This window comes from Camelus ferus, chromosome 4 (genome assembly GCF_009834535.1).
Source record: "Camelus ferus isolate YT-003-E chromosome 4, BCGSAC_Cfer_1.0, whole genome shotgun sequence".
Taxonomy (NCBI): domain Eukaryota; kingdom Metazoa; phylum Chordata; class Mammalia; order Artiodactyla; family Camelidae; genus Camelus; species Camelus ferus.
The window spans coordinates 55,724,420-55,743,956 of NC_045699.1; the positions used below are offsets into that span (position 1 = coordinate 55,724,420).

Genomic DNA, 19,537 nt, shown 5'->3' on the forward strand with positions numbered 1-19,537 from the left:
TAATATAAAATATTACTGGATTGCTACTGGAAAAAGTCAGAAGTCTTGAACTTGGTGGAATTTGTTTTCTAAAAGAGAGGAGGGCCTGTTAGACAAACAACCAAAACAATGTTAGCTGCCAAAGGTGAAAGCAGTGGACAGGGTCTCTGCTAGCCTCCTATGCTGCTGGGCTACATGGAAGAAATTTATACTTTTACCGTATCTATAGAATGTTAGGATTATACATTCTAAAGCTGCTGCTTTAAAATCATAAACCAAGTTTGGACAGACCACGTTTAACTAGGCTTAAGTCCAACATCGCTGATCTTTAATCTACTGATTATACTTGATTAGAGGAATTCTGTTAACTCTTAAGAATATGTGCATTCACCTTTTTTTGGCCTCATTTTCCATGTCATTGATCAGACTGTATAAAATCTTTTGTTGTAAGGTTCCCAAAAACATTTTGGAGAAATAGAGAATATGGCAAAATGCTTTAACTGACCAATTGAGGTAGTTCATCAAATCTAAGACTGCATTAATTGTAAGATGCACCATTATTTTATATACAACTAAGAAAAAAAAAAAAAAAACCTACCAATTGGTTGTAAGATGCCACTGACTGTGAAGTGCATTTCCATTTCAAAAACGTTAAAATGTGTTTAAATGTTTTTTTAAAGTATGTCCGTAACATTCAATTAAGTAAAACCACGCTGTACACTGAAGACAGCAATACGTGAGGTAAAGTATGTCCGAACGGATTAACTACAGTAGTGATATTTTGAATTTTCCACTTGTAGTGTTATTTCCATGCTAGTATACTATCCTCCTATAATTTTATCAAACAGTAACTTTCAACAATGAAAATTTGGTTTCTAAGCCCGGTTCTTTCTCACTGACTTACCCAGATAAAATTAAATGTACAGAGAATCCAGGATTGGTTCTCAAAGGACATTAAACTCTTTTCTAGTTGTAGTTTATCATTTAACTGTAGATTGAGGTAGCTCATTTGATTAATATTAACTGTAATAAATAGCACTAATAAAATCGAAAACTTCTTTTCAAAACTTCTGTTCAAAATTGAATTCAATTCTGAAATCTCTCAAGGGAGGTCATGGATTATTTAAAAGGAAATCACTTGAAATAATAAACATTGTCTAAACATAAAACAATGGAGAAACTATATAAACTCATCTAGACTAAAGAAACAAACAGAAACATTTAGTACTAGATTAAAACATCTCCCTGGACCGATTTAGAGACTAAGAAACTTCACTGCCACTTCTTTCCATTTTAGAGCAGTGCTATCTACCTGTGTAATTTTAAATTTTCTAGTAGCTAGTCAAATTTAAAAAGTAAAACAACAGTGAAATAATTTTAATAATTTAACTCAATATATCAAAATATCTTCTCAACACAACATAAAATTAATGAGTTGGTCTTAGATACCAGGTGCATGATTTACGCTCACAGTACATCTCAATTCCTACTAGTCACATTTCGAGGGCTCAGTAGTCACATATGGCGACTGTATTGGGCAGGAGTCTTAAGAGGACTTCAGTACTGGCTGATTTTTTACATTCTGAGTTTGAGAATTTCTTTTACGTTACACGCTGTCTCTGAGGTGCTTAGAGATCTATGAGGCACAGGCAGATTATTTTACTCTCGGTCCGCTGTGATCCAAGACTTCACCGTATTAAAAGCAGCGAGGGAGGAAGGCAATGGGACACCGTTGCGCCCAGGAACGTGGCCTGGAGGAGGGCCTGAGCCGCTGCGAGCAATGCCCGGCACAGAGGCTGCGGACATAGCGTTGGAAGTTGGACTGCGAGACAACTAGCGGGCTGCCTGGAACCCCGGGTCTTTTTCTGGGCGCACTGGAACACCAGCCGGACAGGAAATCAGCCTCCGAGCCACACACAGGTTACCGTGCCGCGGATGGAGGCCGGCCCAGGGCTACAGTGCTGGCCGCCCAGGGCGCCTCCACCGGACGCGGAGAGGTGGGCGGCGGCCGGAGCCCGCAGCTAGAGGAAAGCCCGGCCTGCGTCCGGGAGGAGAAGCCTCCCAGGGGCGCGCTCACGACAGTGACGCTGCCGGAGCGAGGGCGGCAGGGTGGGCGGAGAGGAGCGGCGCGCACCGCCCCTCGGAGGGGCAGGGCCGCGGTTCCGGAGGGCGGGGCGGGGCGCGCCAGGGAGTCGGGGCTGAAGCCGCCGGTTTCGATCAGTGCGCGGAGCTGCGGCGGCCGAGCAGGGCGCGGAGCTGCGCGGCCCAGAGCCCCGCGGTGAAGCGACTGGAGGGCGGCGGGGCAGCGGCGGCGCGGGCGCAGGCGCCTAGGGTCCAGCCGGCGGCCGCGAGGGGGTGGAGAGGCGAGCCGGAGCGCGGGGCCACCGCCGTCCTGACCACGGAGCCCGGCCACCGCAGCGCCTGCAGTCGCGAGCGCGCCTGGACCAGCGAGCGGGCGAGTGCGCGCCGGCGGGGGCGCGCAGGTCCTGCCCGCCCCTTCCGTCCCCACCCCCCTCCGCCCCTTCCTCTCCCCACCTTCCTCTCCCCTCCTGCGCCCCCGCGCCGGGCGCCCACCCTGTCCTCCTCCTGCGGGAGCGCTGTCCGCGGCGGCGGCCGGAGCGGGCCGGGCCGGGCCGGGGGATGGCGCTGCTGGACCTGGCCCTGGAGGGAATGGCCGTCTTCGGGTTCGTCCTCTTCTTGGTGCTGTGGCTGATGCATTTCATGGCCATCATCTACACGTGAGTGAGGGGCAGCTGGAGGATTCCGTGGCGGGGCCTCGGGGCCAGGCGGGGGTTGGAGGGATTTCTGTTTGGAGCTGATGAGGCTCGGATAGGGGTGGAGAAGGCTGATTCTCAGACTCTTTCTCCCATCCCCTCTCCCCTTGGACCAGCTAGGGCGGGGGGTTCCCTGAGAGAGGAAAGTGGCGAGTGAAGGGTTTGCTGGGCTGCAGCCCACAGCTTGGGGGAAAGGAGATCCTGCTCTTCTTAGGTGTCTGGCGGAAGATTGCTTGCTTGGCTTGGTTGTGTTGGGGATTCGTGTGATTTTTCATCTGGGCCAAGATGTGTGGTGTATTGTTTTTTTTTTTTTTTTTTCCCTCGACCTGGGCCACATTTCTATTATAGTGATGATCATTACCACTCTTCTGGGAGCTGCACACAGCCACCTGGAGACCTCCCTGTGGATTTTTTTCTTCCTGGAAGAACTCTGTGCCCTTAGATAGGTGTGAAGCACCTGTCCACCTTGAAAAATGTCCACCAAACCTCTGAACTGCCTTTATAGCCTTGAGTCATGTCCGCTTGTACATTTCAGTGTGGTTTTCTTTCCTTCTCCCTCCACCCCATTTCCTTATTTATTGTCTTGTTCAGATTCGTATCTTCCCCCTGCCACCCCCTTTCACCTTTTCATTAGATGCCGCTCACTGGGGACACAGTGGTGAGCACGACAGAATTCCTGTCCTCATAGAGCTTGCATTCCAGAAAGGAGAGGCAGATAATAAAAATCCGAATAAGGTTATTTCAGATAGTGGTAAAAAAAAAAACTATAAATAAAAGAAAGTAGGATAATGGGATGAATAATGACATAGAGTGTGTAGCTAGTTTTGCTATTTCAATTGTTTAAATGTCTTTAAAATGAAAAAAAGTCTTCGTAAAGAAATGAAAGAATTGGCGTAGAGCATTGTACTCGTGGATTCACTGTATTTTTAGCCTGGAAAAAAGATGATGGTGCATAGTAATCTTTACCACCAACCAGAATAGGGTGTATATTAGTAGAGGAGAGGGGAGGACTTTAAGAAAATAGTTACTTATAGTTTTTTTCCCTTTTCACTACAGAAAAAGTGTGCTTTTCTTTTTGGAAATGCTGCATTAATTATTAGTATAGTGGGGGCATTTCCTGATATTGGAGACAGATGCTACATTGTACAAGGCATACTGATATTTCTTTAAAGAGGAAAGAAAAATGCTTCTTGGATACTGTTAATCTTAGGTTTTGGGAGTTTGTGAGCTGTAGTCACTGAACACATCCTGGAGTTCATTTAAAATATATATATGAGTTCTTAAAGAGACAGTTTTGTCACTTTTTCCAATCATAAAAATAAAGCATGCTTAGGGAATTTAGACATTACAGAGGAATAAAGAAGGAAGTTAAACCCACACGCCAGAACTCCATTACCTTGTCAACGTTTTGTGACTGTCCTTCTAATTATGTTTCTGTAGGGGGAGGGAGAAGAAGGGAGGTAAGGCACTGTTCTAGGTGCTGGAAAGATTGAAGAACAAGACATCCCGCGCCCCTGCTCACATGGAACTTCCATGTAAAATGTCATGAGTATTTTTTTCATGTCAATATATGTGTGATCTCTGCATCATTTTTAATAGATGCATGACATTTCTGTTTATGAGGTACTAATATGTATTCATTAGTAATTGTTTTCAATTTGTCAAGATTACAAACAACACTGATGAATGCATACACTTTAATCTTTGGGAGATGATTTCCTTAGTTAACGTTCTGAGAGAGGATTCATTGGACCTGAAGTGGTGCACATTTTAAACGTTGATACATATTGCTCTATAGGAAGCTTGTATCTGTTCATAGTCCTGGTAACATTGTATGGTGGTCCCTATTTCCCCTTACTAAGTATCAGGCTTTTTGCTACTTTCTGTTTTTTATTTTCATTCCTTTAATTACTAGTTCCATCGAATGTTTTTCGTGTATTTATATACTAGTTACATTTAACTATAAACTGCACATTCATAAACTTTTGCCTATGCCACAATCCATTGCTATGTTAATCTTTTTAATAGAAAGATTGTTCTTCTGTGATATGCTACAGTGTTTTTCCCAACTTGTTTTTGTGTCTTTCAGCTTTGTGTATATATTTAACATAGAGAAAAGTGTATGTACCTGTGTGTTTTAGATAGATAGTCAAATCTTTTTTTTTTTTTTCCTGACTCTGGTGAAATTTTTGTATCTTTCCTATTCCTCCCAACTATTATATAGTTAGTATCTCTCTCTCTCTGTCTCTCTCTCTTTTTTTTTTTTTTTTTTGTATTTTAAGTTTTCATAGATTTCTTTTTTTTTTTTTCACACTTTACACTTATAAAATGCCCTAGTACCCACTGTTCTAATGAATGAAGTTTTATTATCCTTATTACCATATTATTGGTGAGGCCAGCTCCTCCTTATTCTTTTGCACACTTTTTTGGCTTTTTATACATTTTTGCTTAAAGATAAACTTTAGAACTTTTTTTTTCAGACTCTAAGTTATCTTGTATTTAAATTGGAATTTTTAAATTCACAACTCAATTTGGAGAAAGTAGACTTATTCAACATAGGACCATGATACATATCCCCTTCCCTCTATTATATATACAAGGTCATAAAGTCATGCTTCTTTAATTAAAATTAACAGTAGTGATAGAGCTTAATATTTCAAATAAGCTTCCAGGAGTGTTTATACCCTTAGACTTGTAACAACTCCAGAATTGTTTTAAGTTATTTATTTTGTGCTTAATGATAAACTGCGAATTTTTCTTAAAATACTTTCATGTTTTTGAGAATGGTATAAACATTTAGCTTAATTAAGATACTGTAGTGGGTGAGGGGTATAGCTTAGTGGTAGAGCCCATGCTTGGCATGCATGAGATCCTGGGTTCAATCCCCAGTGCCTCCAGTAGGGGGAATGAATGAATGAATGAATGAATAAAGGAAGGAAGGAAGAAATATTTTTTGAAAGTTACTGTAGAGATTCTTTGTGTTTCTTTTCCAGTGCCCCACGAAGCTACCTTTTTTTACTGACAGTAGCAGGATCCAGAAAAGTTACGTGAAAATAGAATAAAGTACAATTAGTTTGTAACAGATTAGAATGACTATCTAATTAGAGGAATCTTGTGAATATCTTTCTGAAGTGGATAACTAAACATAAAGTAAATAATATATGTAAATTAAGTCTTACCCTTTTTAAATTAAGTTTCTTTTATCTCATCCCACCTTCAAAATTATTTATGTATTTGATTTGATTCCTTTCTTAATGAAGCAGAGATACTTCCCAATTTAATATGGGTTGTTTTCAAGCAGAGCAATAAAGTTTTTTTTCCTCTCCTTCTCCCTGCTGTATTTAGTAAGATTACAAATTTTATCATCTCAACATTTTGGCAAGCAAGGTTAAAGAACATTGGCAGTGATATTTCAGTTAAAATATTGTGCTGAGCATTCTGTGTTTTATTGAAGAATCAATTTCCTGAATACATTCTATGGCGTCTCAAATCCTTTTTGAAATAAGTTAAAGTATAAATTAATTAAGATAAGCAGATATCGATACTCTCAAACCTTGTGCTTGCAACTAGTAGAAATAGAGCCTGTTTTCAAAAACTTACATAGCTTCATATCTGGCTGTCAGATTAAGGAGCATAATCTGTGGGCTCCTAATTTTTAAAAATATTTAAGTAATGTGAATGTTGTAGTGAAATTGCTGAGAAAAGCTATGAAACTTTTCAGATACCAGTTAGTGATTTTTTTTAAAAAAATTAAATACAATGTGTAATGGTATCTAATTAATTTGGATTCAGTGTGCTGTTGTATTGTATCTTATTAAAATGAGATCAAGAGCTAAGTATTAGCCTGTATTTTTTTAAATGGAGCTGACTGTGATTAATACAGAGAACCATTGCTGTTCAGTGAAATTTTTTGTTCCGATTTCACAAATTTACAATGCAGTTTAAAAAACTGAGATAATTTATAAACTAGAAAACCCTTATTTTTTCTTCTCACTGGTATCTCTCCTTCCTGCTTTGCTCCTTTCCAGATTTCGTATTGACGGATGCGTAGTCACTTGCTAACACATTTTAGATGGCAGGCATTAGTGAGGTTCTGCTTATAGTGTTAAAGGTAACATTCAGACTGAGCATTTGAAATCCAAGGCTCTTATTTTGAAGATTTTTTTTTTTATTTCCTAAAAAAGCCCTAATGATTATAGCCTCTGTAAGGCAGAGTTGGTTAAGTGATCTTTATGGTTTTTTTTTTTTTTTTTTTCTTTCCTTTTTTGAGAGCTAGTGTGGTTTGATAGCTTGAGGGCTGCAGTGAAATCATATAAATGTCTGGAATCAATTGTTTTTTTTCCCTTTTTAGTCCTTAGGAGTCTTATTGCAAGATAATAAGAGCATCTAAGCAACACATCTTGCTTTTTTCTCCTCCATCTCTGTTCTTTTCCTTCTCTCACTTCTCCATCCCAGCTCCTTCTTGGATTTATCATTTTCCCCCCTCTATGCATAGGATCCTAATGTTTAGTGTTAGGCCTTATCTTTTCTGTTAATTGGGTGGAGGCCAGGGTACGGTGGAAACACTTCTTGTATCCATAAATATTAACTGCCCTCTAGTAAAGCAGAGGTCCTTTTCCAAGATTTTTTCTCAAGTTAATTCTGCTTTTTATAATTTTTCTAGTGTAGCAGTTTTATACCTGCTGCACAGCAGCTTTTGCATGGAATTTAAATATTCGTTGTATCAAGATACTGCTAAACTGCCCACTGGAAAGTGATTGTGTTTTTATGATAAATTTTAGCATTTCAAATATTATTTTTATTAATATGATTTTTTTGTTTTTGCCTTAAATTAATTAATCCATTGGTGTCCTGAGCCCTGGTGGAATCTAATTCTGGGTTTAGTCCTGAGGGTGTACTTGGACTTTGGACAGATTTTGATCAGTCAGGGTCATTGCTGCCAGGGCCACTTTTGGTGCATGAATGAGGCAACTGAGCCCCTTTAACTTGAGCCTGAGGAAGATACATAATTGGACTATGTTGTGATAGTTTTAAAAAGCAAAGTGGAAACTATAAATCAGTTTTAATATCCGTGATGGTCCTCCTGATTCACCATCCCCCTTTTCCTACACCGTTAGTTCAGTGCATGTTATCTCGACCCTAGACTATTGAACTATCTCTGCTCTGGTATCCCTGCCTGCAGCTTTGGTCCTTGTCTACTTTATTTGTCTTTTTTTTTTTTTTAATAGACTTTATTCTTTTAGAGCAGTTTCATGTTCACAACAGAATTGAGCAGAAAATACAGAGTTCCCACGTAGCCCTCCCCACCCACACATATATACTCCCCTACCCTCAACATCCCTCATCAGTGTGGCGTATTTGGTACAATCGATGAACCAACATGGACGCATTATTTATTATCAACCAAAGTCCATAGTTTACATTAGGGTTCACTCTTGATGTTGTACATTCTGTGGGTTTTGATAAATGCATAATGACATATAGCCACCACTGTAGTATCATACAGAATAATTTCATTGCCCTAAAAATCCCTTGTGCTCCATCTCTTCATTCCTCCCTCCCTCCCTCTCCCCAAACCCGTGGAAACCACGATCTTTTTATCGTTTCTGTAGCTGTGCCTTTTCCAGAATGTCATTTGGTTGGAATCATACAGTTTGTAGCCTTTTCAGATTGGTTTCTTTTATTTACTAATACGTCCTTTAAGTTTCTTACATGTCTTTCATGGCTTAATAGATCTTTTTTTTTTTTTAACTGCACATATTTTTTAAAATTTACATATATGTACTGTTCATTGTTTCTAAGAGCATGTAGAGCTTTAGCTTTTTAAACTTACATAGTTATCAAAGGAATAAAACCAACCACAAAATAAGAATTAACTTAAAAGATACATACACCCTGCTGTTAACAGCAACATTATTTATAATTGCCAAGATATGGAAGCATCCTAAGTGCACATCAATAGTTGAATACATAATGGAGATGCAGCATATAAATATATATGTAATGGAATACAACTCACCCATAAAAAAGAAGGCTATTTTGCCATTTGTGGCCCTTCATTCACCTTTTTTTTTTTTTTTTTTTTTTACTTCAAAAACCAGAATTTTATAACTGGCAGAGGCATTTCCATTACATCAAAAACAACAAAATACCTAGAGACAACCCTAACCAAGGAGGTTACCTATATTCTGAAAACCAAAATGACACAAAAAAATGGAAAGATTTCTTGTGCTCTTGGATTGGAAGAATCAACACAATCAAAATGATCACACTGTCCAAAGCAGTCTACAGATCTAATGCAACCCCCATCAAAATACTTGGAACATTTCTCACAGAACTCGAACAAACAATTCCAAAGTTTATAAGGAACCACAAAAGACCCTGAACAGCCAAAGCAACCTTTTGTAGGTCTTTTTTTTTTTTTTTTTCTCTTTCTTCTTTTTTTCTCTTTTTTTATGGTTTGATGACTGGAGAAGATCCTTTAACATTTGTTGTAAAGCTGAAATCTTTTAGCTTTTGTTTATCTGTGAAACTTTTGATTTCTCCATTGAGTCTGAACGAGAGCCTTGCTGGATAGAGTATTCTTGGTTGTAAGTTTCCCCCTTGCATCACTTTAAATATATGGTGCCACTCCCTTCTGGCCTGTAGAGTTTCTGCTGAAAAGTCAACTGATAACCTTATGGGAGTTCCCTTGTATGTTATTCATTGCTTTTCTCTTGCTAGTTTTAATATTTTCTCCTTTTCCTAATTGTCGTCAGTTTGATGACTATGTGCCTCGGTGTGTTCCTCTTTGGGTTGTTTCTGTTTGGTACTCTCTGCGCTTCCAGGACTTGGGTGACTGTTTCCTTTCCCAAGTTGGGGGAGTTTTCGGTTATTACCTCTCCAAAAATTTTCTCGGGTCCTTTCTCTCTCTCTTCTTTTTCTAGGACCCCTATAATGTGAATATTAGAGTGCTTTATGTTGTCCCAGAGTTCCCTTAAACTATCCTCATTCCTTTTTTTCTTTTTTCTGTTCTGAAGAAGTGATTTCCACTAATCTGTCTTCTAGCTCACTGATCCGTTCTTCTGCCTCCCTTGGTCTGTTCTTGGTTCCTTCTAGTGTATTGTTCATTTCAGTGATTTTATTCTTCAACTCTGTTTCAGTATTCTTCATATTTTCTAACTCTTAGCTAAAAACTTCACTCTGTGCATCTATACTCCTCTTGAGTTCTCTGAACATCTTGGCCATCATTACTTAAACTTTCTCAGATAAACTACGTATTTCCTCATCACTTGTGTCTTCTTCTGGGATTTTATCTTGTGCCTTGGCCTGGGAGATATTCCTTTGCTGCCTCATATCATCTATATTTTTGTGTTTGTGGATTCCTTCCGCAGGCTTTGGGATTATTGTTTTCTTATTTCTAGTATCTGCCTCTGGTGGATGAGGCTGGACTAGATGCTTATGCAGGATTCCTGGCAGGAGGAGCAGGTGCCTGCCCAGTGCTGGGTAAAGCTTGGTCCTGGACCCCTGGTGGGTAGGGCTGTGTCTAGAGGCTTTGTGGCTTAGGAAGTCTCCTGATGGACGTGGCTGTGCTCCCACCCTGTATGTTGTTTAGCCTGAGGCTTCCCTATAGGCTGTTGGATGGGGTTAGGTCTTGGTGCTAACGATCCAATCAAGGTGTCAGCCTCCAGGAAAGCTCATGTAGAATAACACTCCTGGAATGTCTGCCACCAGCTTTTATGTCCCCTGAGTGAGCTACAGCCTTCCCCCACGCTCCCAGGAGACCCTCCAAATCCAGCAGGCTGGTTTGGCCCAGGTTCCTATGAATCACTGCCTCTGCCAGTGGTCCTGGCGCACACAGGTTTCCGTGTAGGCTTCTCAAGTGAATGGAGTCTCTGTTTCCCCCAGTCCCATGAGGCTCCCAAAGCCAAGCCCCCCAGCCTCCAAAACCAGATGCCCTGGGGTCTCCTTTTCTTCCCAATGCCAGAACTCGAGCTGGGGAGCCTGATGTGGGGCTAAGAGCTCTCACTCCTGTGGGAGGGCTTCTGGGACTTAACAAACCTTCAGCTGTGGGTTGCCCACCCTGGGGGGGGTATGGGGCCCAATCATGAGCATGCCCCTCCTACCGTCCTGCTGTGGTTCCCTCTTTATGTTTCCACTTGCAGAAGATCTTTTTTGCTAGGTTCCAGTCTTTTTTTTTTTTTTTTTTTTATGGTTGTTTATCATTCATTCAGTTGTGGTTTCATTGTAGTCATGAGGAGAGGCAAGCTTGTGGTCCTACCACTTCGCCATCTTGACCGGAACTCTGTTTGTTTTACTGTGGCCTTATCCTTCTGGAGCAGTAATCTCAGATCATGTGCTTAAAATCCCCACTGTTCCCCAGTGTCTTCAGGTTAAAATTCCAACTCCTTAACAAGACGTGTTGCTCTCTAGGAGCGGAGGCCTCTGCTTGTACCTCTTCCTCCAGCAACACTGAATTACTGGCATTCCCCTGAACGTGCGATGGACTTTCTTTAGGATTCTCTTTCCTTCTTTTTTCCCCCTTCTCTCCTTCCTTCCCTCCTGCCTTTTTTATGTTTGCTTCTTTAGTTAACTCTTAATCATTCAATCGTTGTTGACTTTAGCTCCCCACTGGGGTTAGGCGCCCTTCTTAAGTCCTTCAGGTAACACCTTGAATTTACCCACCTGAATTGTAAATGTGTGTTCAGTTGTCTCTTTCCCCACTTAGATTGCAAGCTTTTGACGGTAAGAAGGTGTCTTACTTACTGTTGTGTCTTCAGTGCTACTAGGCACTCAGTTGTTGCATGCCGAATGAGTGATCTTTGAATTTTTCCCAGTAGTACTCAGACTTTAACTCAGTGTCATTTGGCCATTGTGATTTGAGATAGATGGGCAGAATTTTGGATGCTTTCAGTGGCCTTGGTCTTTAATGAAATTAATTGAACCAAAAGGAATTTTTATCTCACTATTTCTAATTGTGGGTTGAAATAGAAGCAGGGTCATATCAATAACACGTTCACCTACAAATTCTTTGTTAGATCTGAATTCCACCCCCACCCCGCTAAGGATTTCCAAAGGGAATGCCTGTCTTTCCATCAGTAATCTTTACACTTACCTCTGTCCTTCAGGGAATACAGAGCTGTTAAGTTGCTCTTAGCCAATTATCTTGCTCAATCCATTTCCCATATACTAGGGCTAACTCTTGTCACCAAAGGGTTAGTGAGTTGGAGGGGTTTTGGGGGGGGGGACAATATAATAAAGACCTCTGTTTTTTATGCTGATGGAATCTTTTATGTTCTGTAATATGTAAATCTGTTGTCCATTGGAAGTCGTTTGTGTTTTCCTCTAAAGCTAACTCCCCATTCATTATTTTGTGTTCTCTGGGGAACCCTGTGTCTGCAGAGTTCATGTTGCACCAGAAAGTGTGCTTTGTGTTGTGGGTGAAGCTCATTTCGATGCAGCACCATTTTTGAAAAGACAGGTGCTATGGGAAGTAACACTAGTCATGACACATGCTGGTCGTAAACACACTGTCGCAGCCTTCCAGGTACAGTCATAAGTAACAGCCACCACCACGGAAGCCTTTTATCATTGGAAATTGCTGGCATGGACTATAGAAATAGGGGACCTGCTGGCATACCAGTCAACCTAATTTTATGTGAAATATTAACAAGCTTGATGGCACGGAGCAGAGATTAATTCCCAGAGTCAGATAAATTGGTTCAACTGAATGGCACCACAGAACTATAAAAACAGCGCAGTTTGGGGCTATTAAGCAGGGTGAACTTTGCCCTCAGTATGGGGTCCATATTCTCCCATAGCAGCTTTGAATGAGATTCTTGTGTCTCACTTCTGGGAGGTGCAGCCGCATGCATACTAAGGTCACGGCAAAGAGCTGCCGGAAGGGAAGGGCACAGCCAGCCTTCTCTCCAAGGAGTTTCCCTCCGCGCCAGGCTTCCCTCCTGCTCAGGATTCAATTAGAATAAAACTGTAGAATAGAACTGTAAAATAAGCCATTTAAAAGTGGTACTAGTCAATAAATAAACTGTTGAGTAGGGGGAGAGAGGGGACTAAAAGATGAGAAGGTAAAGCAATAAGCTAAAATGGACGGAAAGGGCAGTAACAAGTTTAGAGACTGAGATGTTAGGGAATAAAAATCAACTAGGAAAAATAAGGCCATCCCATCAACTCAGAAGTCAAAAAACCATGTGCAGAGAGGCGGTGAAGATTCATCAAGCTAAAGCAGCTGTAAAGTCCAGCAGAATATTCCTTACCAGAATATTCCTTGGAGTCCTTTGCAATGTTCCCTGAATAGATGTCCTTCTAGCTCACAGTGGAAGCAGGACCCTGAGGGCCTTTCTCTCTTGCCTGTGATTCATCTCTCGTGACCTTTTAGACTTAAGTTACTCTGAGAAAGCAGCCCAGATGGTGCCTGCACTTCAGTTCCCCATTCTTCATGCCGGCAGGTACAGTCCTCCAGCAGCTTGCTCTGAGCACCTGCCCCTCCCTGTCCTTGAGGATGACATGCCTTCATTACATGAATTCGATTTTTTTTTTTTTTTTACAGAAGAGTGGCTCCAGCTCTCGGTTTAAAATGGAATTTAGAAATAATTCCTTGGGAAAATGACATGTATTGACATTTTACCATGCTTTTTATCTCCCCCCAATCGCTCAGTTTCAAGATCATTTTATTCTTCAAAAATGAAGCAAGTCAAAATCATTGACTTAGCATACAAGAGATCCATTCCTTTTATACCTAATATTGTTCCTGAAAAATGTAATAAAATCAAATGGACATATATGTTAGGAGGGGAGATTCTGTTTCAAGAGAACTAAGGGTATTAAAATCCCAGATTGTGGCTCTGGTGGTCCTGATGCCTGGGACCTGCTGTCACTGACTGAGAGCTTCACAGGCATTAGGGACCGTGGGGAGGGGCTTTCTCCCCGCCACGGACCAGGTGGGAAGACTGCATTGTAGTCTTTGCTCTTGGGGACCATGAGAGGCGTGGTGATTTAATGGTCAACAAAACAGAAGGGAATCTCCTTTGGAATGCCTCAGAATATCTTCATGACAGAAGTTGATATTGATTGGATTGCACAGTAACCAGTAGTTGCTTTGTACATTGTCGCCACTGCATTGTGGAAATCATCTGGCCTTTGCCCCTCGACTCTGAGGGTGACAACCTCTCTCTGTAGCAGAGCCAACTGAAGGGGTCTCCTGGGGCTGTGGAGTCCAACATTTGAGTCAGGCTCTGAGGACAGAGGAGTGAGGAGAACCCAGGACTGCACAGTGCCTCTGCCCAACCAAGAAACCCTCTAATAGTTTTCAAGGAAGCTCACCTAAAAAAGCAGTCACAGGCCATATTTAGGGGATAATAATTTGTGATATTGAATGTTTCTCACTCTCCTACTTGCATTGTTTCTACACTTTCAGATATGTCTGTAGAACTTTAAATTGATTCCTAAATATGGGATGTAATTTTAACCTTGAATACAATTTTAGCTTAAATATTGGGTATAATTTAAACTCTGTGTTAAACGTGTTTTATCCCATGTTTTGACTTACTCTCTTTTAACCATGATTTGAGACTTCTGACGATTCCCTTTTCCCCCTTTACTCTTCCTAATACATAAGAGTTGAGTTTATGTTTTAAAAAAACCCATAATGTTCTAATCTTTAAATATATATGAAATAATCTTTAAAGATATGAATTTACGGTCTTTGTCTTTTGGTGCCTAAGTCTCATCAATGTTTGATGTCTCTAAATCTCTTATCAGAACTATGGTAATTCAGAGAAGTTACATTTAGTGGGAAATGTCCTTAAAATTAGCAGTTAAAAAAAATAGTAGCTATCATTGAATGTCTACTTTGCAGCTTACTTCCATCTATTTCTCACAACTACTTTATGAGGTAGGTACTATTATCCACACTTAAAAAAAAAACAAAACCCAAAGAACTTGAGATGAAGAAGTAACTTGCCCAAGGATACACAGCTAGTTAGCTATGAAGTCGGTACAGAAATCCAGGCAGTCTCCTTCCAGCCCGGGCTCTTAATCCAGTATGTGTATATACTGCCAGTGATAACCTAAAAATAACCCCGGACGTAATCCATGGGAATAGGGTATCTGTGTGAGAATTTCTCCAGTTGCTCTGAATCTTAAGTTTCTGATAATTGGCAGCATTTAGGTCACTATAGAGACAGCCGCTGCTTATTCTCTTCTCCGGTCCTTCCCTGGCCTCACAGCACGTGTACCTCTGCTTCACTGACTTCCTGGTTTCCATCCATCCCATCACTGCTCATCTTCCCCAGAGTTTCCACCTCAGCCCTCTTCTGTTCTGGCAGTAATCTAGTCTTCCTAGGTCCATGGGTCTCAACTTTGCACCTTGGAGTCACCAGGGAGGGTTTAAAAAAAAAAATATGTTGCTGCTCGAGTCTCAACCCAAGACATTCTGTTTTATTTGGTCTGGGTATCAAGATTTTTTAAAAAAAGAAAAAACTCCCCAGGAGATTTTCATGTACAATCAAGGCTGAGAACTGCCCCAGGCTGCTTATCCACAGGTGTGGCCTCCACCTGCTACCTCTGGGCTTCATTTATTTCTCTGTTACAATTCATCACTTCCTTAGCTTGCCCCTTGCCTTCCCTCATACCAGTCTACCCTGTTATCCTGAATCCATCTCATAAGGTATAGCCTCTCAGCTTTCAGGATCCTGCTGAGGTAATACACAGCCACGTGGGTTAGTACTACTGCACATTCATGGTCTCGGATCTCAGCTAAGCCTACACTGGTGTCTGGCAACACTTTGTTTCTGTTTTTAGCTCTGACACCCATGACTGGCAGCACCTCTTCTAAATCTTTACAAACAAAAGATTGTTCTACCCTCATCCTTGTCAGATTACCTTAATTCCTACTTTACCCTGTGGATCTTAACATGCCGCTAATTATTTTTTGTTTTCTCTCTCTTTATCCTTTGACTAGCTCTTTCCCTGACCATGTATACTCAAGCATTAAAAATCAAAAATAATTTAAAATTAAACTGGAAAACCCTTTTCCATCTAGTGACTCTTTGGCCTTTTTACTCACGGTCAGGTTTTTGGGGAAACTAGTGTTTATTCACTGTTACCACAACTCACTTCCCATTCACTTGCTTCGTCGCCTGATTTTATCTCTCTGCCCCTGCGCAGAGTGCTCAGAGGTCACCAGTGTTCACACGTTCTAGTGGACATTTCAGTTCTGTGGACACTTCAGTCCAGCGGACATTTCACTTCTTATCTTGTTCTCTCAACAGCATTCAATGTTGTTCTTTCTTGAACCCTTTCAAAAAGAAAACAGCAGAGCCAGATAAACCCTTGTGTGACATTGCTTTCTTCCTGGCCATCTTTCTCCCTCCCTGGTCGCTCAGTCCTAGTCTCCTTCATGCATTACTGGTTCTGTAATATTACATTGATTCACCGCCACTTGCTAAGGGTATGTTCCACCTGGGAGAGCTTACGTATTTACCAAACTGTGGATGGCTCCCACCTTTTTATCTCTAGATCGGCCTTACCTTCTGGCTCTATGTAGCCAACTGTTTATTTACTCTTCAGTTACTCAACATTTTTTTTAAAAAATTGAGAACATGTGATACATCGTTGTTTTCCTGGACCTGAGAGACTTTACTGTAGTGCGTCTTCAAGTGTGGTTCACTGCTAGCCCACATCAGAATCATTGGGGATGCTTATAAAAATGCAGATTCCTAAGCTATGGAACTGGTCCAGTAAGTTGTGGTTTCTACCCATGGGCATGATATATACTAAACATTGAAAAACACTAGTCTTCTGGCCTAGAAATTGCCTCAAAGCAGTAAGCCGGGGCAGTTAGAGGACTCACCTCATTTCATGTTTCATGTCTCAGGAATCATTTCTTGACCTGATGTCCAGTATCTTGAGAACCACTTCCTATATTTTTGTCTGATTTTTAAAAAATTGTTTCAAGTGGGAAGAGTAAATCCAATCCCTGTTTCTTCATATTGTCCAAAAGTTGAAGTCCTGAGGCATGGGAGAGGAGAAGCCAGGGGGTTTTATACTTAACATAAGGTCAGAGAGGAAACTGCAGGCTATTTGTGATTACCCAAAGCTGGAAACAACCCAAAAGTCCATCAGTAGAAAGTAAAGTGTGATGTATTAATACAAGGAATACTATGCTGAAGTGAGAATGAATGAACTATAACTATACCAACAAGAATGACTCTCACAAATGTGGTGCGAAGTAAAAGAAGCCAGACACAAAAGAGTAAATCCCACAGGGTTCCTTCCATCTAGGTAAATTTTAAAACCAGCAGAATTAGTCTGTGGTGTTTGAAGTCAGGGTAGTGGTTACCTTGAGAGGGTAGTTAGTAGAAGGGGACATGCAGGGACGTCGGGGATTCTGGTAATACTCTGTTTCTTGAGCTGGGTGCTGGTCACGTGGGTGTTTCACTCTGAGAAAATTCACTGAGCTGTGTACTTGTATGTGACTTTACTATGTGCTAATGTATTCAAGGAAAAGAGCTCCCCTGCTTTCCTAGAAAAAAGGTCAAGGCTGCAAACCAAATGCTTGATAGGAAGGTCGAACTGGATTCCCAGTATAGAACCTGAAACTGAAAAAGTGTTGTGCCCAGGATCCTGGAAGGAAGCACGTCACGTGGTCAGGTTAAGGGTGGACATGGGCCACCCGTGGGAAATCCTGTGCAAGGTGTGGGTGCAGTAAGCTCACATTCATGTGGTCCCGGGTAATGAGAACCCCCGACCTGAGATACTAATAAAAACTGCTTTGAAACCAGTAAACCTTGCAGGACCTGTCAGAGCCACTCATAAAACTGGCCCACGTGGGGGACTCCATTCAGGCCACTTAGAGAATTCCAGGCAAATGAGATGTTGGTCTTATTTTGAAAAAATACAGATTGGTTTACAACACACTGGCCATGGCCAAGGCACCCATCGGCATTATTTCTGTGTGTTAATACAAGCAGGGTTAATACTTTCTTGCTCCAGAGCATAGCTCTGTTGACGTCTGTGAGGGTTTAATAGGAAGAACTTCTTACGTGGCACCTCCCCTGGGAAACCACAGCTCGTTGACAGCGTGGAGTTCACTTGTTCATCACAGTGTCGTCAGGTCAGGGGATGATGCCTCGTGTACATTTGGGCTCAAAATAGGTTTGTTCAATAAGGGAATGCTAAGTAGTCATGAAAGCACCACTGTGCACTGAACACAGTGCTGTGTGATTGTGTGTGTGACTAAATGGATATTTTTGTATTGTTTTGATAAACATTTCAAGTAAATTATAACAAGGAGCTATGTCAGTTGTATTACTTAAGTCAAAACAGTACTCTTCAAAGTAGGGTTTTTTTTTTAATTGAAGTATAGTCAGTTACAGTGTGTCAATTTCTGGTGTACCGCATAATGTCCCAGTCGTGCATATATATACATACATTTGTTTTCATATTCTTTTTCATTAAAGGTTATTATAAGATATTGAATATAGTTCCCTGTGCTATACAGAAGAAAAAAAATTTAATCTATTTTTATATATAGTGGTTAACATTTACAAATCTCAAACTCCCAAATTTATCCCTTCCTACCTCCTTTCCCTTGGTAACCATAAGATTGTTTACTATGTCTGCAAGTCTGTTTCTGTTTTGCAGATGAGTTCATTAGTGTCCTCTTTTTTCTTTTTTTAAGATTCGACATATGAGTGATATCATATGGTGTTTTCTTTCTTTTTCTGGCTTACTTCATTTAGAATGACGATCTCCAGGTCCATCCATGTTGCTGCAAATAACATTATTTTATTCTTTTTTTCCTCTCACTGAGTAGTATTCCATTGTATAAATATACCGCAGCTTCTTTATCCAGTCATCTGTCAGTGGACATTTAGGCTGTTTCTATGTCTTGGCTATTGTATATAGTGCTGCTATGAACATTGGGGTGCAGGTATCTTTTTGGATTAAGGTTCCCTCTGGGTATATGCCCAGGAGTGGGATTGCTGGATCATATGGTAAGTCTATTTTTAGTTTTTTGAGGACTCTCCAGACTGTTTTTCATAATGGCTGCACCAAACTACATTCCCACCAGCAGTGTAGGAGGCTTCCCTTTTCTCCACACCCTCTCCAGCATTTATCATTTGTGGACTTTTGAATGATGGCCATTCTGACTGGTGTGAGGTGATACCTCATTGTAGTTTTGATGTGCATTTCTTTGATAATTAGCACTATTGAGCATTTTTTCATGTGCCTATTGGCCATTTGTATATCTTCGTTGGAGAAGTGCTTGTTTGAAAGGTCTTCTGGCCATTTTTGGATTGGGTTGTTTGATTTTTTGTTATTAAGTTTTATGAGCTGTTTATATATTCTGGAAATTAAACCTTTGTCAGTTGCATCATTTGCAAATATTTTCTGCCATTCCGGGTGTTGTCGGGTTTTTTTTGTTTTTTGTTTTACTTATGGTTCCTTTGCTGTGCAAAAACTTACAAGTTTAATTAGGTCCCATTTGTTTATTTTTGTTTTATTTCTATTGCCTGAGTAGACTGCCCTAGGAGAATATTGCTAAGATTTATGTCAGAAAATGCTTTGCTTATGTTTTCTTCTAGGAGGTTTATAGTGTCTTGTCTTATATTTAAGTCTTTAAGCCATTTTGAGTTTATTTTGTGTGTGGTGTGAGGGAGTGTTCTAACTTCACTGATTCATTGGACATGCTGCTGTCCAGTTTTACCAACACCATTTGCTGAAGAGACCATCTTTTCTCCATTGTATATTGTTGCCTCCTTTGTTGAAGATTAATTGACCGT

At 40.8% G+C, this 19,537-nt stretch overlaps 1 protein-coding gene and 1 non-coding gene across 2 annotated transcripts in view; both read left to right on the forward strand.

Moving 5' to 3' along the window:
- The first annotated feature begins 2,134 nt into the window (after window positions 1-2,134).
- Window positions 2,135-19,537, forward strand: part of UGCG (UDP-glucose ceramide glucosyltransferase) — a 41,005-nt gene continuing 23,602 nt past the window's right edge. The window contains 1 exon segment of the mRNA XM_006178166.3: window positions 2,135-2,717. Coding sequence (XP_006178228.3) covers window positions 2,620-2,717 — 98 coding nt within the window. The 5' untranslated portion in view covers window positions 2,135-2,619.
- TRNAA-GGC lies at window positions 5,579-5,650 on the forward strand. Its single transcript has one exon. It is a non-coding gene; the product is annotated as a tRNA-Ala (tRNA).